This window comes from Lissotriton vulgaris, chromosome 5 (genome assembly GCF_964263255.1).
Source record: "Lissotriton vulgaris chromosome 5, aLisVul1.2, whole genome shotgun sequence".
Taxonomy (NCBI): domain Eukaryota; kingdom Metazoa; phylum Chordata; class Amphibia; order Caudata; family Salamandridae; genus Lissotriton; species Lissotriton vulgaris.
In genome coordinates, this window is record NC_141693.1 from 751,436,708 (window position 1) to 751,459,447 (window position 22,740).

The 22,740-nt window shown below is 46.4% G+C and overlaps 1 protein-coding gene across 1 annotated transcript in view; it reads left to right on the top strand.

Moving 5' to 3' along the window:
* The first annotated feature begins 6,288 nt into the window (after positions 1 to 6,288).
* The window catches only part of LOC147711502 (phospholipase A2, membrane associated-like), a 90,993-nt gene continuing 74,541 nt past the window's right edge, over positions 6,289 to 22,740 (top strand). The window contains exon 1 of the mRNA XM_086922193.1: positions 6,289 to 6,444. Within this exon, the coding sequence (XP_086778319.1) occupies positions 6,405 to 6,444 (40 nt within the window). The 5' untranslated portion in view covers positions 6,289 to 6,404. The remainder of the gene's footprint in view (positions 6,445 to 22,740) is intronic.

Consider the following 22,740-nt stretch of genomic DNA (forward strand, 5'->3'; position numbering starts at 1 on the left):
AAAGGGGTCTATCCCAGCCCATCCCCTCTGCCAATGGTCTCAAACAGGGCTGTCTATTAGCTCCCCTTTTGTTTTCTCTTTATGTTAGTGACCTTCCCCGCACTATATCCCTCTGTGAAGGAATTGCTCCGCGCTTGGGAGACACATACATTTCTTGTTTAATGTATGCAGATGGCATACTAGTCTTAGACCTTACCCCAAAAGGCCTTAATACCCGTCTGCATGCCCTACACGTATTCTCCGAAGCACACTATCTGAAAATAAATATTTCTAAGAGCAAGGTAATGTGTATGGAGGGGAGGGAAAAACCGAAATTGGGTCACATTAGTTGGGAGCTGGGAGGTCAAAAATTGGAAAGGGTACAATCATATGTATTTTTAGGTAAAATAGTTAGTAGCAATTTGAGTAACAAACCCCATATAGATAACAGTTCCCGCAAAGCAAAGTCGCAGGGAAATGGGCTGAGAGCCTTATATAAATCAACCGGTAAAAGACATTTCGTGCATCTTTCAGAGGCATTCCGGGCAAAAATCCCTGCAACCATGCTCTACGGTATAGAACTCATTGATATAGGTGAATGGGGTTTTTTGGACACTACTGAGGGTTCCCTCTTGAGAAATCTAACATCAGTCAATAACAGTTGCACTGTAGCATCCCTTCGATTAGAATTTGGCTTAAGAAGTAGCTGGGTACAGGGTTTGGCAGGAGTGATTCGCTGGGTTGCCTGTTTGATTAAAGGAAATCCAGCCACACTAAGATCTCTCATTAAAAAAGAGTTAATGGGCCCCCTAAAAGAGTACTCGTTACTCATAAAAAACTTTAGGAAGGCTATTACACTCTTGGATCTGGAGGAAGCAACCCTTTTTGACCTTTCTGCGCAACAGCTAAAAACGACATTAAAACAGGCAACATGGAAGTTAAGCTTCGAAAGGGATCGCAACTCTACCATTTTAAAGAAGGGGGTTACTCAAGTTGTTAATTCATATCTATTTAGACAGTTACAACCTTATGCCTCTTGGAACATGCCCCATGGTTTGCGACGTTTTTGGCTACTCTTAAGGCAGGATCTCCATCCTTTGAATAAGTTTTGGCCAAATGGTACGGTATCTCCAACATATGCAGTTTTTGTAATAATTCGGTCCAAGATACTGTACATGTTTTGTTTGTTTGTCCTGCCCTAATGGCTTATCGTCGTTCGTGGGTGAGACCAGTATGCATACAATTGGGCATTTTATCGGCAAGGTCTTTCATTGATGCTATTTACTGTCCTCCCAATGAAATTTTCTGCAATAGAATTTTTAATTTTTTTTAATGCTTTTTAGAATTGTATTAAATGATTTGCATGAAAATTTGTTATATCATGTCAGTAATAAGTTGGTTTAATATGTTGTTTTATTTGTATACTGCTCTTTTGTCACTTTGTTATATGTGGATCTCTATGGAGTTCCAAATCATATACTCAATAAAATTGAAATAAAATAGTGGGTATGGGTGCAGCTGCCTTCCTGATTCACCCACCTGCCTTCCAGGATGTGATTCCAGCATTGAAGCCAGCGTGGTGTCGGAGTCGACAAGAAGAGTGGAGACTCAACAGCAAGCTGGTGTCCACCCCCACCCACCTCGCCGGACACACACTCGACGCCGTCTTCTCATCCAGCACAGACATCGACTTCAGCCACGCCACAGAGCTTCAATGGACGGACCACAGCTGCGTCCACTTCACCTTCAAGAGAACGACGACCCACCAACACCAGCAACACACCGCCCGCAGAAGCTGGAACAAGATCACAGCAGACCAGCTCGCCACCTCCCTGAGCCAACACCCTCCTGCCAGCTCAGCGAACCCCAGCCAGGCCGCCGAGAACATCACGAAGTGGATCAGCAACTGCGCGGACGAACTCGCCCCGCTGAGGACCCCGCCTAGCAGACCCGGCAGCAGGAAGGCCCCATGGTTCACCGACGAACTCAAGAGCTCCAAGAAGAACTGCCGAGCCCTCGAGAAAGTCTGGAAAAGGGAACCGACACCGGACAACAGGACCTCCTACAAACTTGCCACCCGGAAACACCACCAGCTGATCCGCGCCGCCAAGAAAACAGCATACAAGGACCGGTTGGACAACAACACACACAACAGCAAGGAACTCTTCAACATCGTGAAAGAGCTCTCCAACCCCAGCGCAGGAAACAACGACATCACCCCATCGCAAGACCTCTGCAACTCCCTCGCCTCATACTTCCACAACAAGATCACGGACATACACAGCAGTTTCAACAACCAACCAACGCACACCACGACCGACCAGCCACCCCCCCCCACCACCACCCTCCACGCCTGGACCCCGATCAGCACCGAAGACACCATCCGCACGATGAACTCCATCCACTCCGGATCACCGACCGACCCCTGCCCTCACCACGTCTTCAACAAGGCCGACACTGTCATCGCACCCCACCTGCGAGAAATCATCAACACATCCTTCGACACCGCCATCTTCCCCGAAAGCTGGAAACACGCCGAACTCAGCGCTCTACTCAAGAAACCAACAGCGGACCCCACCGACCTCAAGAATTACCGCCCCATCTCGCTTCTCCCGTTTCCAGCCAAAGTCATCGAGAAGACCGTCAACAAGCAGATGGCCGCCTTCCTCGAGACGAACGGATCCCTCGACCCCTCACAGTCCGGCTTCCGAGCCAAACACAGCACCGAGACCGCCCTCATCGCCGCCACCGATGACATCCGAGCCCTGATGGACAAGGGAGAAACAGCGGCCCTCATCCTCCTAGACCTCTCCGCGGCATTCGACACGGTCTGCCACCGCACCCTAATACAGCGCCTCAGCAACATCGGAATCCAGGACAAGGCGCTGGAATGGATCATCTCCTTCCTCGACGGAAGAACACAGCGAGTCCGCCTACCACCGTACAAGTCAGAGGCCTCCGAAGTCATCTGCGGCGTCCCCCAAGGATCATCCCTGAGCCCAACCCTCTTCAACGTCTACATGAGCCCCCTCGCGGCCATCGTACGCAAACACCACCTCAGCATCATCTCCTACGCCGACGACACCCAGCTGATCCTCTCCCTGACCAACGACCCCGCCGCCGCCAGAGCCAACCTGCACGAAGGGATGAGAGAGATAGCCGAGTGGATGACGACCAGCCGCCTGAAACTGAACTCGGACAAGACGGAGGTCCTCATCCTGGGCTCCTCACCCTCCGCCTGGGACGACTCCTGGTGGCCTCCCGCCCTGGGCACCGCACCCAAACCGACAGACCATGCACGAAACCTGGGCTTCATCCTGGACTCCTCCCTCTCCATGACCAGGCAAGTCAACAGCATCTCCTCGGCGTGCTTCAACATCCTACGCATGCTACGAAAGATCTTCTGGTGGATCCCCACAGAGACCAGGAAGACCGTCACCCAGGCCCTCGTCACCAGCCGACTGGACTACGGCAACGCCCTCTACGCCGGGACCACCGCCAAGCTCCAGAAGAGACTCCAGCGGATCCAAAACGCCTCAGCCAGACTCATCCTCGACATCCCACGATCCAGCCACATATCCGGACATCTGAGAGACCTTCACTGGCTCCCCATCAACAAGAGAATCACCTTCCGCCTCCTCACCCACGCACACAAAGCCCTACACGACCAAGGCCCGAGCTACCTCAACAGCCGAGTCAACTTCTACGCTCCCAAACGCCACCTCCGATCAGCCAACCACGCCCTCGCCGCCGTCCCCCGCATCCGAAGAGCGACTACAGGAGGAAGGTCCTTCTCCTACCTGGCCGCCAAGACCTGTAACTCCCTCCCGTCCGACCTACGCCTGACCCAAGACCACCTCTCCTTCAGGAAGAAGCTGAAGACCTGGCTGTTCGAGCAGTAGCGGCACCCCCCCCCCCAAGCGCCTTGAGACCCTACGGGTATGTAGCGCGCTTTACAAGTGTCACTGATTGATTGATTGATTGAAGCTATTCAGTGGCTAGGAGGACAAGTGTGGGACCTGTGGGCGGACATGAGCACGACTGTAGCAAATCTTCACTCATCCAATGATCCTTATTCACTGGAAGCATAAGCAGTTCATTAGCCACTGTCGACTCAACAGCTTCTCTAAGCCCACTATCAATAGATGTTTCCTTTTCCTGCAAACAATGTATCATAATCTTTCTTTTAACCAGTGTACCTCGTTCTTCCCATTGTTAGGATTCCCAGGTTACCCCTGGATACAGTGTTCTATTTGACATTCTATAAGTGTCCCCACCACAGTTTGTAACTTTGAGACCACATCTTCCCACTATTCCTCCAATACTTCAAAGCTCCGTACCATATGTTGGCCTCGTCCCCAGACACGTATCCTGCGTGGTAGGTTATATTTATAGATGATATTCAGTGACAGGTACAGAACCCAGAGCGTGGATGATGAGCTATTGAGTGCATGAATGGACGGATCAGTGACTGCATGGATGGAATCTCCAAGCATTTTAAGTTATAAGTCGAGGCCTATTGGATTTGGCAGTGGTTGTTTATAATATATTTGCTAAGCCAATGGGGATAATTTGACAAGCCCAGGGACAGCACCTCTAAAAAGAATGAGAAAGACTTACTTAAACGTGTCCAAGTTTTTGAATAATTAAGCAAATTTTAAGGTGACAAATATCAATCAATCAGGAGGTTCTAATAAAGTGTGACTTGTCACTCGGGGAGGGGTCTCTTCATGAATGCATTCTAATATTGATACAAGAGCACAGTGTAAATGTATATATTGACAAAAACATCATGTACTGATCTACTATCAGAACATGATAGCATTCATAAGAAAAACATTGAAATCCACCACTGATGTAATGCTGGTTCTGGTATAATAATTTATATATTGTGGGCTTTCTTAAATAGAGAGAACTAATGGCTTTGCCAACGCTTGTTCCAATAGCGGACAGAATGTTGGGCCTAGGAAAAAGGACGTTTTTTCCTGGCACTGGTATCAAATCACACCTGTGGATGAGAAGTTGAAGCCGCTTTGTACAACCTGGGTGACAGGCTTGCCAAGTGCAGGGATCAAAGCATTATGGCAAGCTTCTTAGAATCTTTTGCACACCACTGTGAAATCTGCACACGCGAATGGAACCTCTTTTCTGCCACCCACACGTGTTATTGGACCCCTTTCATGATGGCAAAGATGATGAAAAATGAGGCAAGCAGGTGCAAGAGGTGCAGTCCACCTGACACAAATTATATACATATGTTCTTGGACTGTCGAGCTTCGGGGTCCTTCTGGCAAGATGTGGGTACGGTACTGTCCTCTGTTCTGCATTCTGCCATCCTGGTGAGCCCCATCCTGCTTCTTTTTGGCATTAAAAACTGTAACAAAATGGAGGGGAATGTTGTGAATGCGGATTTGATAAGGTTGCTCTTTTACACGGAGTTGCTGTCTAGGAAGGAAATCTGTAGGAAGTGGTCACAAGCGGACCCTCCATGGATGACTCACTGTCTTGGAGCGGTTAAAGGTGTGTATGCTTTGAAGGAGGCAGGGGATGCAGGCAGGTCTCACAAGTGGTGGGTACCCTTTGAGAGATGGTTAAACGTTATGGAACCAGCTAATTGGGTCCAATGATTATACCTGGCTCCCATGAAATATACATTTGATGGAGATGAGAGCATGTGCAATGAGTACGTGGTGTATTAACAGTGGGTGGGGCTCCGTGGTAGATCCAGGGTAGGACGTCTCATGCGCTTTTGGTATTGGTGACACTTTCAGGGGGATGTGAGAACAATAAAAAAAATGCTGGTTCTAATAGCAGCGCTGCTTCTGGCCAAGCACAGATGTACGATAGGGAAAGTTGATTAACTGACGCTTCAGACTCCTGTGAAATGTAATAACTCGTGATAGGAATGTATTTGCATGGATTAGCAGTGGGTGTTGTAATACCGGGGCAAATACAGGAAATAGGCACTGGGAAAATCCCTGCCCAGGCCTTCAAGTATGTGAAGTGTCAACTCCACTTAACAAAAGAATTTTTAACGCTGTTGTGGTCCACCTGTCACCTCATCAAGTGGGCACTGGCAACGGTTATAGGTCACCCATCAGTGCCAACAAAGCCATCCTGGAACAGTACACAGGGCATGACATTTACTTTGGCATGGTCGGGTGAAGGGCCTAGCAGGATCCGGGTCTTTCGCTTCCTGGTCATACAGTCCTTCAAAGGGACCCTATACACCGCCTTGATGCCCGTATGTTCCTCCTCGGTGCCCGTTGTTTGCTCAGGGTCTCCGATAACGTTTTTAGATGACGCCGCCACAGACTGTATTTAAACCCGGGCAGCATCCGCTGGGTAGAGCACAGGCGGTCTTCACCGGTGAACAGAGAACTTGCTGTTGTCGCCGTCGACCCGGGGGCAGAGACTGTCTCACGATGAAGGCTGCCTTCCTATTGGCCGTGTTCACAAGCTGCCGTGAGTACAGTGCAGGCGGGCAGGACTGTGGGGACTGGGGAGGCTGCATTAGAGCTGCCAGATAAACGCACGAAGAGCATCAACCTTCATAGAGCAGTGCGTGGCAGGATGCGACGGTTCTGAAGAAATATCGGGCTCTCCAGATAAAGACGGTGGTGCTGAAGGTTAGGTCTCTACCAATATCCTGTGAAGTCCCACTCTGCTGCGGCAGGCTGGATTCGCAGTAGAGTGCTATGGGCCCTGCAGGGGCTGGTTCTGTAGGAGTGCAAAGGCTTCACAGGAGGCCACTTATCTGAGCTCGAAAGCAAAAATGTAAAAATGTAAATGTATTGGCATTTATATAGCGCACTACTTACCCGTAGGGTCCCAAGGCGCTTCGACCGCTGCGAAACCCTTCCTGGCTTCCCTGAGAGATGGTCCCTTAATGGGTATCTCCAGGGTGAGACCAGGCATCCCCGGCGGTCTGGTGGGGCCGTTAGTGAATATGAGGCAAGCTAATGCCCAGAGTTGCCGAGTGTGATCGCTGATCAGAGTGGGCACCGAGGCGAGAGAATTATCAAGTCCGCTGACCCTGGTCCAGAAACCTGCTGCGCCGGGAATCGAATCCTGGTCCCGGGCCGTCCTCGGGTCTGCCGCCTCTAACCAGTGAGCCACACTCATTCGAATGAGGAGGACAGGTCTCTTCTCTGTGCAGAATGAAAGGGGCCTCTGCAGGACGCCATGGCCGTCAGATGGGTCAGATGGTAGGAAACAGGTGTGTGCAGCATGGTGTGGGAGGGCGCGCATCTATCTCTGTAGAGACTCCTCGTCAGAATTCCTGTGGCTCTCTGGTGCTCTTCACATCTCCAAACAGCTGGAAATTTAAAACTTTTAAAATAGATTATCAAACTAATATTTTCAAAAATATTCTTTAGTTCCTCTGTTTTTCTGCTTTTATATTCCTTAACAGTGAATTCATCATTAACAGACAATCATTTTTGGGATATTTTCTTTTTTACATTTTCTGAAAAATTAGACTTACCCTTTTTCAAACCTCTCTTTCTGTACCTCACAATGCATACATACCCAATACCCACCAAGAGGACCCATGTCAAGTGTAATACCTTCCGCTAGCCCGGACTGTGAAGTTAACCACGCTTTGCGGCAAAAAAAACAACACCGGCACAGTGGTTGACTGTAAAGTGTGTACTGACATAAAATGAAATGACGAACATGGCACAGTGCCACTTGGTGGCCAGGGACCCTGCACCTCCTGCGATGGTCACTAGGCTCTGCGGACTCTCGAGTAGTGACCGTTGATTAAAACTTCTAGTTGTATTTGAGCTGGCTCTTGGGAGCTTGAAAGCAGAATCCAGGTTCATACCTCCACGAACATTGCTAAACTCAGCACAGGGCACCTTCAACCAGAGAGCTATGGCCAGTTCATGATCACTCTGGCCTTCCTCAAAGACCACAATGCAGAGTCCACAGAGCCAGGCTTAGGGTGCAGGCAACTGTGATAGCACAGAGACGGAGAGTGTAGTGCTGGAAATAAAAGTTTTTTCCCTCCTCCATTCTGAGCAAAGCTTCCAATCTCTCTCCCTACGCATGTTTGCAGACTCCATGTCCAGCCGGGCTTGAGCCCCCAAGCTTTGTGTCTCCCTGTGAGACAGAAGAAGCCGTGGCATGCCCATGGATTCCTAACATTTATTTATTTGTAGTAAAATGTTTTGCATTGTTTGCAAGTTTTTATCATTGGGCGTTCTATGATCTCTGCGCCGTGATCACATTTTGAAAATATCCCACAAGGACACCATTACGAATTCCCCGGTATCTCCACAGGGAGATAATTGGGCTGTGATACCTCGCGGTAACTACAGATGAGATCGCGGGGATTACGAGTTATTTCACCTGGAATGAGGACTCGGAGTAGCATGTGCACCCGATAATAATGGGGTCCAATTTCGCATGTTTCCCCCTTTCGGGGAAAATAATAGTCTCAGAGCTGCAAATACTCCCCAGCTGGGTGGAGCAAGTGGTAAATGTTATGGGACTTTTTTTGTCCCATGGGGAAGAGTTGGGCATGCAGCGGCAGGTGAAAAGATGATTTTTTCTTCGGCTAGGGGAGTTACTTTAGCCCCCCAGCCCAGCCCACCCATGCTGAAAGATGCAGTAAGACGGGGGCGGCACAACAGCTGCCTGCAGCCCCTACGGCTCCCCAGAGCCCAGTGACACTGGGAAACTTGTAGTTGCCCCCAGGGGACACTGCTCTGTGCAACTGGCAATGGGCCCCATAATCTATAGTCTTCAATAGGCTATGTTTACAATCAGCACATTTTTCTAGATGAGTAAATACTGCCTTGTGTTGGCTGTATGGTAAGTTTAGGGACGCCTGAACGACTTTAGGTCTCTAATGAAAGAAGAAATGCAGGTTGAGGCACCCAGAGCCTGAAAATCTTGAAGTACAACCAGATGAAAACAGAGAAAAATGTAATCCAAAGTTTCCAACCTTATTTTTTGGACTGCAGGTTATTTTTCTCGGGAGAAAAAAAACACAAGTGACAGGGGACCCATATAAGAATCCTCCCAGGACTTGGCCTTCAGGACTGGACTCCTCGTGAAGTATACCAGCATGGGCGTCCGCAGGGGGTGGGGGGCAAGGTGGGGCGCTTGCCCCCCCCCCTGGAGCGACCCTCCTTGCCCCCCCTGCGGACGCCCATGAAAACCGTGACTTCAAGACGGGGTTCTCACTCTCTTTCCTCTCCTTTCTTTTATTTGCTTCCCTGTAAAATGGATCCAAAAAAGAAAGACGCTTTAGCTGGAAATGCCATAGTTTTCTGACATTTTAATTCCAAAGTGCAGCATTGGGAATAAAAGGCTACAAATATGAAAAATAGATAAATAAGTAAATAAAGTAAGACAGAGTGGTAGCAAACTAGCCAAACTGATTTTGTTCACACTGAACACATTAATGCCACTTTTACAGAGTTTGCCAGTGAAGCGGTATTTTTGTTTTCTTGTCTTTGGGCCAGATTCACAGAACTAACTTAAGATACAATCCTAAACTTACTACTTTTGGTATTCACAGAAGTTAGGATTTTGTCTTAAGTTTGTCTTAAGACAGACTTAAGAAAGACTTAAGTTAGAATTTTGTCTTAAGTCTGTCTTAAGTCTGTTTTAAGACAAAATCCTAAATTCTCTGAATACCAAAAGTAGCAAGTTTAGGATTTTGTCTTAGGTTAGTTCTATGAATCGGGCCCTTTGTTTTCCCTGGACTTGGAACTAGTGCACCAATCCTGGAGGTACTGCAATGTGTGGATTGGAAAACAAAATGTGTGCTGCGGCTCTGCGCCAGGGATGTGATCTGGTTTTACCATACTGCTTATGTTTTGTAAGGATATAAGCAATGGCCATTGAAATGGGTCAATTCAGGGCCCTGTAGTCTTGTCCTTAACTTTTCAGGCAAAAACACTCACTGAATAGTGAGTGTAAAAGCATTAAGGTAACCTTGTTGTTCCTTCTTACATTTTCCATGGTTTGCTGAAATTTGCATTCCCTATAAGTGTTTGCTTTGTCCAGGATGGTGTTACTTTTTTTTTTTGGAGGCCGCATATTGCTCTTGTCTAGGCCGTAATTTAAATTGAAAACAAAACAGGTGATGGACCGAATGTGGATCAATGCCACACATTCATCCCAGTCAAAAGATATGGGCCCAAATCCATCGTTTTTTTGCACTCCACACCACCCTGGGTTAGACAATGGCGATATGCAAATCAGCTCTGACCCTGTGCCCCATGGGAACAGTCCAGTCCGAACTACAAAAGCCATGTCCTTCCCAGAACGGAATCAAGCATCCGAGGACCGGACCGGTTTCGAGGTAACACCTCTCATCAGCCCGGCTAGCTTGACTCCAGTGGTGTGGAGTGCCTGGGACCCACGTCTGAGCATCCCCAGCGCACTTATGGCGGTATTGCAAACAAAACAGGTGATGGACCGAATGTGGATCAATGCCACACATTCATCCCAGTCAAAAGATCTGGGCCCAAATCCATCGTTTTTTTGCACTCCACACCACCCTGGGTTAGACAATGGCGATATGCAAATCAGCTCTGACCCTGTGCCCCATGGGAACAGTCCAGTCCGAACTACAAAAGCCATGTCCTTCCCAGAACGGAATCAAGCATCTGAGGACCGGACCGGTTTCGAGGCACAGGGTCAGAGCTGATTTGCATTAAGCCATTATCTGACCCAGGGTGGTGTGGAGTGCAAAAAACGATGGATTTAGGCCCAGATCCTTGTACTGGGGTGAATGTAAGACATTGATCTACATTCTGTCCATCAAATTGTTTTTTGTAATTTTCTCCCTGAGTGTACTGGGGTAGCTCAGACGTGGGTCCCAGAGCCTCCACACCACTGGAGTCAAGCTAGCCGGGCTGATGAGAGGTGTTACCTCGAAACCGGTCCGGTCCTCGGATGCTTGATTCCGGTCTGGGAAAGATATAGCTGTTGTAGTTCGGACTGGACTGTTCCCATGGGGCACAGGGTCAGAGCTGATTTGCATTAAGCCATTATCTGACCCAGGGTGGTGTGGAGTGCAAAAAACGATGGATTTAGGCCCAGATCCTTGTACTGGGGTGAATGTAAGACATTGATCTACATTCTGTCCATCAAATTGTTTTTTGTAATTTTCTCCCTGAGTGTACTGGGGTAGCTCAGACGTGGGTCCCAGAGCCTCCACACCACTGGAGTCAAGCTAGCCGGGCTGATGAGAGGTGTTACCTCGAAACCGGTCCGGTCCTCGGATGCTTGATTCCGGTCTGGGAAAGATATGGCTGTTGTAGTTCGGACTGGACTGTTCCCATGGGGCACAGGGTCAGAGCTGATTTGCATTAAGCCATTATCTGACCCAGGGTGGTGTGGAGTGCAAAAAACAATGGATTTAGGCCCAGATCCTTGTACTGGGGTGAATGTAAGACATTGATCTACATTCTGTCCATCAAATTGTGTTTTGTAATTTAAATTGAGCCGCATCCAGGTGTTTATAACGGGTAACAATTCGGTTGTAGTTGAAGACAGTGGGAGTTTTTCTCAATGGGACAGTAGGGTGTTCAGTGGGGGAAGAGGATGTGGCACTATAGTCAGAGCTGCTGAATTAGGAACTGGGAACCAGGTTCTGCCTTAATAACCAGCCCACCAGACCACTCTCCTGCGAGAGCACAATCATGTGCTAGACCTTAGAAAGCTTCGCAACACCTTAGAAGTCCTGGTGTCTTCGCACCAGCAGGTGGACCCTAGCATGACAAGTGTAGGTTAACCTTCAAGGCTTGTCCACCACTATCCATACTGAAGTTCACCTCCAGTCTTGCGGGCAGGCCTATGAAGCAACACACACTAGAACAACAGTCACCAAGGTCACTGGACCCTTGAGAAGGGCCAGCTCTAGGGCGGTGCAACCAGTGTGACCGCACCGGGTGCTGACTTTAGGTGGAGGCATCATGTTTGCAAGTATATTATGGTTTTAAAAACGCTTGCTGCCTCCTTCCTGGCCTCCAGCAATTTTTGGCAACAATAAAAATGTCATGATGACTCTGGTGATTAGTGTTCTTCCTAGAGAGAGATCGGAATTTTGTCAAGTGGAAGTTTTGACTCATGGAAAGGTAGCTCAGAGGGTTTATGTATCGGCTTCAAAGAACATGCGATATGCAGATCACAAAGTGCACATAATGTAAATAGGTCAGTGGGCTACTGCTTTTGTCAGAGAGATCCTTTTATTACTTGCAGTTTATAAGTTAAAATCCTAACTTAGAACAGTGAGCTATTAAATGTCATCTAAGAGCTGCATACAAACTGCAAGGTATAAATTAGAGTGTTATGTTCCCCCCCCCCACAGTCTTTGACTATCCTAATGTCCCAAAAAGTGTTCTTTTGGACAGAAATCAATTCTGATTATTAAGGAGAACCCCCAACCATGGTATTACATTTTAAATTCCGCGTATTGTGTTTCTCCAGACCAATCACTATAAAACTTTACTGGCTACTAGTATGGTTGTCATGTGACTCCTACACCTTGTAGTCCTTAGTCTTATGTAACCTTTTCTATACAATGATTTACACACATGTTGATTGTCACTGTGTAATGTGTTTGATGTAAAGTGCTCTGACACCCTACAATGGTATGAGTGGCGCTGTAAATCAAATTAAATGCATCCGAGAGAGAGTGGTTATGGAGACTTGGGGGGGCACAGTTAAAGGGTGGTAGTGAGGGAATCCATGGCAGAGGTGGTCATTGGGGGGCACTAACAAACATTAATGCACAGGACAGCACCAGTGCTATGGCTGGCCCTGCCCTTGAGGCCAGTCTGCCTCACCCATAGGTACCTCCATTGGCCTTGTTTCAGCAGTAGTAGCTGCAACTCACCAGGGATTGACAATGCAGGATTTGCACGCACACCAAACTAAGTTCGTAAACTTCACAGTCTCCCTGCTTCATTTACTATCACTTTTAACATGTGCTGCCTGCTGTGGGGCCACTGGAATTAATTATGCAGCAAAGGATGACAAAATTATGCCGTAGTGTTGACTAAATTATGCATTAAAAAAAGGCTGCAGTGTAATGCAGTATATTTTCAGATATTTTATTATTTTGACATGTGTACACATGCTAACATGTACACATGCTAACAGTCTCTCGAAACATTTTGCCTTATTAGTACCAGTGTAACATACAAACACAGCAGTGAGAAAGCTGACCAGTCAACCTTTGCAATAGGCCATCCACTCCGCAGCAACACAAGTCACATTTTTTATTAACTTTTGATATGTCTGAGCTACAAACAATTTATTAGTTTAAATGATCAGAGCATGCAGCAGATCTTGCATTATGGGGCAACTATGGCAGAGCCATAATTTTAGAGAAAACATTTGCAAATTATGATATTTTGCCATTCATTGTTGAACTGCTGTTGTGGAAAAAGGGAGAAGAGCTGATGACAGAAACTCCATGGCTCGGAGACAAAGTGCTTGTTTTTCCACATTTTATCATATTTGGTACATTCTGTGATTAGAAGCGTATCCCACTTTGTGAATATATTTTAATGTCAATAACTCATTATAACCTTAAATAATCATGTGTATCCATTGGGTGATTAAACTGGGCAGTGAAATGCCAAACAAATACTAAAAATTGGGATGTCTGCGCATTCTGGCCACGCCTCCGGCTCCACCCACAGATCCAATCCTTGGGTTATTCCCGCCCTCTGATTCTCCGCCCACTGTTCCCCAACTTTTTTTCCCACACTTCGACCACTGTTTAGGACTAAGCATCCCTGGACCTGTGATGTGCCGCAGCTGCGGGCGCCGCATGTGCCACACGTTTACGGTGCAGGGCTTCCGCATAAGGGAGCTGGCCATTATTGTATCCCTAAACGTGCGCACGCTGTCAGTTTGACATTGACTACACGTAGAGGGACTCTACGTTTCTTTTAAAAAATATAGCTAACATTTGGAACTATACATTTTATTTTGTATAAATTAATTGAATGTGGTAAAATTTAGCAATGCCTGGGGAATTCTAGTAAAGGGAGCACCCCTTGGCGAATCAGTAGCGTGTATGATTGCTGCATTATTTATTACTGACTTTTTTGTTGTGCTTTAACTTTGGATAAAATTTATCAAGAATTCTAGCACCAAGAAGCCAATATTGGTAAATATGTGCGCTACAAATAATCTCTAACATACACTGTGCATACAGTATATTTAATCTGGTGCTTTAATCATGGGCTTTTTTAAAGTATTCGGTGCTGAAGACAGCCTTCATTGGTGTTGGATCGAGGACCCGAAAGTCTGCACACCTAGCAGACAAAGATAAAGAAGCTTGTCAGAAAGTTTAGCGTTTTCCCTACAGACAGTGTTTGTTGGCCTGTGGCAGGGTCAGTCACATGTCCTGGATTCCTGTCATTTAATTGAGTCTATTCTAGTTCTGCGCCCCAGTGTTTCTTGTGCCCCACCTGGCACACATCATGTCGGAGGATGGTGATGACGTTAACATTTTGCCCCCCCCCTGGAAAAATGTCTGCGGACGCCCATGTATACCAGTGAACTTGTTGTGACGCTCATGGACTCACATGTTGTAATACGTCTGCAGGAAGTCCACCTCCAGCACTGGCAATGGATCATGATGCTGAAACTCCACGATCACGTTGGCCTGAGAGGCGCAGAACAAATCTGAACCGGATGAAATGAGAGTGAAGCAAGCACTCAAACCCTAGGGTTTATTACCTGAATATCACTAAGACACTTATTCTAGAGAGGTGAAAAGTTCACTGTACTTCCTTACTTTTACTACTTTTGTATTTTGAGACTTCATTTGCATAATCATTCTATTTGTCTAAATTGTTTCTCTGACTGCACATTGAGTCCTTCTGTGTGTGATGATCCGTTGTGTTATACTGTACATGGTCTCAAGCTTTAAGTCTATGCTCGTTGCAGATAGATTTTGCTTGACCAACCTACCCTGGAAAACCAGGGTGTAGGGTCGGACTGGGAGCCAAAACCGGCCCTGGCAAAGTGCTGGTCGCCCCCCCCCCCCCCCCCCCCCCCGGGGTTGTGGGTGCCGCCGAGCTCTTTGCCGGCCGATTTTGTTACAGGGCCGAACGGCCCTGTGAAAAAAACGCCCCCTAGGGGCCCCAAACCGGCCCCCACCCGTGCGGCACACGGGGGATTACCCGGGGCCCGCTACGGCCAGTCCGGCCCTGTCTTAAGGGGCTTTACTTTCCATCCCAAACTACGTATCCATCTTCAGCAGGCTCACGCCTGATATTGCTCGGTGTTTCCAGCCATTTCTAGGATCTGGAGAAAAATAACTCCCTAGTAAGTGACACAAATAAGGAATACAGATCAAACATCACACCAAAATATTGGAAAACCCACTCCAGACAGACCTCAACATCTGCAGTCGTTCTGCAGACAGAATTTCATTCCACAACGAAGAATGCGTGGCGATTCTTTGTGTGTGAAAAACCATAAACAGTCACTTTTTGTGAGCCTGATCCTTGTTCAAGGTACTTGGGGTTTGTGGGCTAGCTTACTGTATATTCGGTGCATACCTACCACTGATCTAAACACCTCAAAACGTTTTGCCTTAATTTACACTTACAAATCACTTACACAACACATCTGCACGGAGTCACATTTACAGTCCTCATCTCGCCCTCATTTCCTCCTAAAGTAAAGAGGACACTTTGGTGCATTCCATCTCTTTGTCTCCCTCCCACTTCAGTATAGCATTATAGGGGCGACCTGGATTCCTCCAACACAGGCATAGGGGGTATTCACAAAGCTTCCTATGAACATGGGTCACATCCTGCACTACAATGTGGTGAATGCAATGTGGATGAGTTGATTAAAAAATATGCCCCATATCTCCGTGTTTAATGGGATCATAGAACCATCCCTTAGAACAGTCAATAGGAGCTGAATAACGTGAACTTCCAGATGAAAACTGACCAGTTACCCTTCCCTAGTCAGCAGGAACAGCTGCTTTAAGAAATCCTGGAAACAGAAGGAGAAACTAGCAGAAATGATTGCACAAGTTAGAGTCTTCTCCTTTTATGTCCCAGCCTGATTAGAGTATTGTCCTTTGCAGCTTTCCGTAGACGAGAGTGTCTGATCTGCTAACCTTGTAGTGCAAAGAAAGTTAACCTACCTGGTGGCCAGAAGGTGCAAGAACGTGCATTGATCGAACCCTTGTCTGCTAATATCTGATTCTATAAAAGGGACTCACTGACTCCCATAACACTCAACATTCCACATCCTGGCATAGAAGCATTGGTGCCCCATATAGAGCCAATTCTTTCCATGAATGTAAGGGAGGAACCTTCTTAGAAGACGGCAAAACGTGGCATCTGCATACTCATCTAAGGTCAGAACGAGCGGGTGGGTCCCGACCAATGTTTACATCAAGCTTCCAAAGGAGTAATGAGGAACCACTGTCAAATAAACTTTGGACCTACTTGATTGTTTCACCTATATACATTAAGTCACTGCCATAATGTGCCACGTGACTCTATCACCAGTTATATCCCATACCCCTAGGTCACACCATGTCATTCTGGCAATGGTATTATACTAAAAGTGTTGCTGTATCATGTTGCCACTGACTGCATGTCACTTTTGACTTAGTTATTTTACTGTACTAAGGCACTGCAGGCTCCCTCACCTCCCATGGATGGTGGTCTTTATCACACTGGTAATGTTCTGTCACCCACAGCAGCATCTGTTCCATTAGAGTCTTTGTTACAAACATAACGTTTTCCCTCCAGCTCCATGGCCTCGTTTTAAGTGCAGTGAAGGACACTGCAGAGGGAGCGAGCAATCACAGCCTGACCAGAGACAAGAGTTCACAGAAGCAGGACAAATCCTTAGCCTCACTTCCATGCTTTCCTTCTTTGGCACAAGCAATTCAGAGTTGTAGGGCCTTCTGCCACAGGCACAGGGGGCAGCCGAAACATTAGCCAGAGTGCAGCAAATAGTATGTAGTGACAAAGAACGTTACAGGATTAAGGACAGTGGTCAAAGCAGCCACCTACAGTGAGTGCGTGAATCCCTGTGGCGCAGCACAGTAGAGGTGCTAGGTGCCTATGCCGGTTTGACTGGTGGCTTGAAGGAGCAGTTTTGTTTCTGTAATTCAGCCAAATGTCTTATTCCCAGATTCATTGATTGTAGTTGCTCTAGGAAGAGAGTATTCTGTTTTTGACCCCTTCACTTCGTGTTTGCTGATCCAGCAGAATGCAGTGTGCAGTTTCCATCCCAACGAATGCTTCATCCTCTGATTTTAGTGCTAAAAGTTTGCAGAGGAGAGACAGAACAATCACGACTCTGATGGTGTGGAAAAGGCTGATTTAATGAGAAAGAGCTGAGCTACGAATAATCATGACCCAACAACGCCCTACTGTCTAAACCAAAGGCCTGCTAGTAAAACTGAAAAATGTAGCAACTGATCCAGCCCTTAAACAACTACCACATTCAAACCACCAAATGTAAGCTTATTTATCCTGTTGTAAGCCTCACTATCCTACCGTCCTTTTCCTCTAGTATGCCTTTGTCCCTTGTCTTTAACCTTTACGCTCATCGTCTTCAGGAATCCTTCCTCAAGACAGCATCACGGCTCAACTTCATGCCGCTGCTTCTGTCTTTGACTCCTCCAACTTCAAATTAATCCACATCCAGAGAAGCTCTTCCCCTGAGATATTTTCCTGCTGCTCCCATCTAAGAATGTCTTCTCCTTACTCCTAACCCCACAACAACTTTTAATTCCTTAGGAAAAACAAATGTAACTCATCTAACCCTAGCAACCCCTACGCCTTAAAGTCCAGAACCTAATTCTCTTTAACTCTTCCGACATAGAAAATGCTCTCCTCTGTGTTAAGCGTTCTCCCCAGTCTGCTGGTGGCTCCTACCTCCCTCTCGCCGTTTGCCCCACCACCAGCTCATTTCAAACAACGCACTTTCCTCCTTACTTCGGTTTATTCTCCCTCATATCCTGCATTATTGTTTCAATAGCATCATCAATCATCATTGCCAGCCCATTTTCATAAAAAGGAAGCACTTGCATATCAAGGCAACTCATAGCATTATCCAAACTCTGCCAATGTGAGTAATAAGTCCCTCCTTTCCCAACCCCTTTCGCTGTATTTCGTCCACCCTAAAACCCAACTGCCTCTAAAATAGTCTTCTCACTTACTTCCTGGCCGAGCACTTCATGAAAGAATAACCTTGGATCTTTCGTCTTTTCTTTCGAAATTGCCAGTCCCAGGATGCCATCTGCGTATATCATGCAATTTGAAGTGAGAAGGACATTAGCCTTGTTACTCCAGCACAAATACCAGACAATCATACTTCCGGTAGCATCTAAAATCTTCACCTGCATGTGTGAAAATCCTAGCTTGCTGCCTATACACACCTCACTCTCTCTCCTAGCTCTAATAAAATCCTCAAATGTTTGCTGCCTGCAAATGTTTCTGTCATCCATGCTCCTAAGGACCACGTCCTACCATAAACCAACCTGGGCTTTTTTTTACCGCCTCTTCACCAGCTTTTTGGCAAATCAATCCAATTCTTCTTAGTTTATGTCCTCACCCCTTTTGGATCCTATCGGCTCGGAAAACTTGAAGGGTCCAAAAAACATGATTGTCCCGTAAAACCTGAAAAACAAACCTGCCCTCTCTGGAAAAAACACCACACAGCTGTCCAAGCACCAGTTAAAAAAATGTTAGTATCATTAGTCTCCCCAACCCTCCCCTAGATCCTCTCCCTCCCTGTTCCAACCTTTTAACTTCCATCATCCCATTTCACCTGCCTAAAGTCAAATAAACGTACAAATACTTACCGTAAAAAGCTACCCAGCCAATTTTCCTTAAAATGTAATTCATTACAAACCTTAGACATGGCAAAATAAAACACCACATCCTTTCTAAGATTTTACTCCTTATAGTCCAAACACTGTGCCTTACTACTCCATTCTCCAGAAAAAACATCCACTCTTGATGGTGTGACTTTCTTGATGAATCTGTGAATAGTCCTTCAATGAATTGTACTATCTTCACCCTCCTAGCTCCTAAATCATGCTCAATTGGATCACTGACAGAGTATCAGAAGCAAAAATATCTTACGGACAGAATATCATGTCAAAAATATCGAGGAAAAAAATACTGACAAGGTAAGTCCAAATAGATACGTATAAATTTACTATTCTTAACTTCACATCTACGTAGCTTGAAAAATATATATTGTCAAGGTACATATATGTGGAGTTATATACAGTAAAACTTTGCTTACCTATAGAAACCTACCTTCACAATATTCTGTCTAAATACTGCATCTTCATTATGACAATATTTGCTTCTGGTTCCAGCCCACAGAACCTCTGCCACTGTGAGCGAGGCAATTCCTCCCTGATACCCTTTTTCTCCTGGGTGGTTGTTCCTCACGATAAAAGCAATGATGTGTTTTATACATCCCAACATGAATGTATGTGGAGAATGCAAACCATTTCATCCATTGATGCCTTCCTGCTCACCAGTGACACCACTGCCTCACCATCAGTGTTGAAAGTCAGCTTCTTGTTTGCTAAAATCCCCCTTCCCACAATACAAAAGCCATCACAAGTAGTAAAAAAAATCCCAAAAATCTACGTTCCTCTTCACGTGCAACTACTTCTGTAGCAATATTTCAGCAATCGACTACCCTTCCCAGTGTAGTGCAAAACCTGCTACAGCTACTACATCTGAAAATAACCAGACTAAATATTGAGTTTCATTCCCAGAGAACCACATAATCAATTCATCGAAACTCTTCAAAATTACTGATTTCTGTTTCACAACCATTCTCATATCAACCCTTTAATGTTGCAGCACTAGCCTCACAAAGCATAGCCTCATGTAAAATGTTTAGCCTGCTGATAAAATCCGATGCAAATGTAAAATGTCCCAGAGCACTCTGAACTTTCCTCAACTCAGCAGGTCCATAATCTGTATACGAATAATCAAAACTTTCTTTCGGGGGGGGGGGGGGGGGGGGGGGGGGGAGCGTGGGGGGAGGGGTGTTGAATGTAACCTTCAGTCACCATATCAAACAAAAGGAAATCTTGCAGGTAAACAAGCAGAGGACAAAACACTGGCTTAAGTTCTACTCTTCCATCTCTAACCCTGCACCAATAGTTTGCAATCTTAATAGCATCATTTGAATAATGAACTGTGTGGTTTTCCTCAGGAACAACTTCTTTAACTGACTGGTCCTCTGGCAAAGACAAGACACCCTATAGTCCACCTCAGACCTTTCTTGTAATCCAACTGAATGCTCGAGCTGGAATACATCTATGGGTCCGTCCTCTCTCTCTCCTTCTTCTTCTTTCTCCTCATAGCCAGCTAGACCAATGTATTCAAATTCTCTGCTGGGCACGTTTCTTTCACTTCTTAGTACTGCTGCCTAAACCAGCACCTGTGCCCCTCGTGTAAAACTGATGCTGCCCCCTATAGGAGCAAAGTTCCAACCAACATTCCAACGTCTCATCCTTAATTGGGGTACAAAGCTTCACTCATAACTAAAACTTTTTGTTCACTATGCCTGCTCTGCTTCCAAGCGCCTCATCCTTCCAGTTGGCCAGAAGGTTGGAAGACCGAGTTCCTCACACTGAACTTTGCTCATTAATTCCTGAATTTGGAATGCTTTGTTGCAAAACCCTAGGACACGCACAGAGGATGCACCAACCACGGGTCATCTTATAGCTCTCATATTCCAGATTGTTTGATGTGGCTCTGAAACTGCCAAACTGTAATTGGAGGGCCATTGTAGATGTTTGTCACGGGCTCCATGCTTGTTTACACCATTCATTTCAGACACACAGGACTGGATTGGCAATTATGCAATTGTGTTGGCTGGCTACAGACTAGGAGATTTCTTTCAGAGATGTAAAGCTTGCCATGACCCAACCGTGAAGCCCCCTTACTCTATGTAGTCACAGCTCCTGAAGTGTAGCTGGTCTAAAAAAGTTTGGCAGGGCTGCGTTTAGTTTCCCACAAGTCATGTTTTGTTTTACCCAGTTCACCTGATGATCACTTGCTGATCTTTATCCTTTCAAGATCTACCAGCCACATGCATCAAGCTAAAAAACGGTCGCAAATGGGCAGATTCTCAGAATCTGTCCCTTTGCGACCGGTATTTTTCCATTTGGGATGCATCATCCCAAATGCAAAAATTGCAATTTAAGGAATATCTAAATTGAGATTCCTTAAATTGCAATTGCATTTAAGGAATCCCAAATTGGGATTCCTTAAATGCAATGCATCAAAGTAAAAACATTAGCGATTTCGCTAATAGGAGTAGCAAATTACCATGAAGTTGAACTTCATGGTAATTTGCAAAAAGTTTGAAAAATGCACTATTCTGCATTTTTCAAAGTTTCATGTTGCGCACACACATGCCCTTAGGGCATGTGTGTGCGCAGCATATGTGCACAGATCAATTTCAGGGGTGCAACAGGGTGTCCTTTTGACACCCTGGCACCCTTGAAATTGCATTCTCAATTTGCGATTCTCTAATTGAGAATCGCAAATTGAGAATGTCTTCCCATTCATTCCTATGGGCCTCTAGGCCAATAGGAATGAATGGGGAGGTATTCCTTAATTGCGATTCGCAATTTGCGAGTCGCAATTAAGTAATGTTTAGAAATCGCTATTTTTTTAAGCGATTTCTACATGCATAGGCTTTTGCGATTCCTTAATTGCTATTCCTTAAAAATCACAATTCAGGAATCGCAAAAGGAAACATTGATACATGTGCCTGTAAATTCCTTTTCATTCTGCACTCAAGAAAACCAAGAAAATGCACTTGTTGGTTTGAAATCACATCATTGAATATATGCATGCTTGTGGTATTTGTACATATCAAATTAAGCCAAAATGTAGAAAACCACTGGGCAGGGTCAATGGCAAAGGTACAGTTAGAAAGTAATTGAAGTGGGGGCGTGGCTTGGATGGCAACGCAGGTGGTTGCCTAAGTTCGAGAGCTCCGTAACCCCGGGTAAACAAACAGCGAGCAGCATAGCGAAAAAAGCCCCATTCCGCGCACAAAGCAGAGCAGAAGACGTGTGAACATAAGGAGCAGAGGTCAAGCAACCCGGCGCCACCGCAGAAACACCACAGAAGGAAGAAACGGTCAGTTCCCCCGGAGAAGAGACTGAGGAAGAAGGCAGAACAAGATGGCGACGACGCACTAGGCTGTAGGACGGAGGGCTGATACCGCGACATCTTAGCCACCCAAGATCCCAACACCGGACGCGCCCGATCTCCTCAGAACGCTAGGATCAAGAGCGGAGGTAAGGGCAAGGCGGCCGAGAGCACGAAGGCAAAGTTCCGAAGCTCCGATACTGAAGAAAGCGAAACCGAATCCTATCAGCCTAGGGGCGGCCATCTAAAGCTGCAAGACCATAACAAGGCAGTGGCGTCAGGAAACGAAACAGACAAGGCGCGCAGACTCGAAGGGCCATCCCGAGTGGGTACACCAGCAAACACTTGAAGCTCCGACACTGGTGGTAGCGAAAGCGAATTCGACCAGACGAAAGCGGCCGTCTTAAGCGGTACGGCCATAAGAAGGCAGTGGCGGCAGGAACCGTAACATACAAGGCGCGCAGGCTCGAAGGGACAAAACCCCGCGTGGGTGCTCCGGCAATCAGAACCCAACCCCATCAGTCCGCGACACAAGCAAGGTAACCCAAGAACCCAGACCAACAGCCACATAACGCAGGTCGCAAGCAAAGGCGTT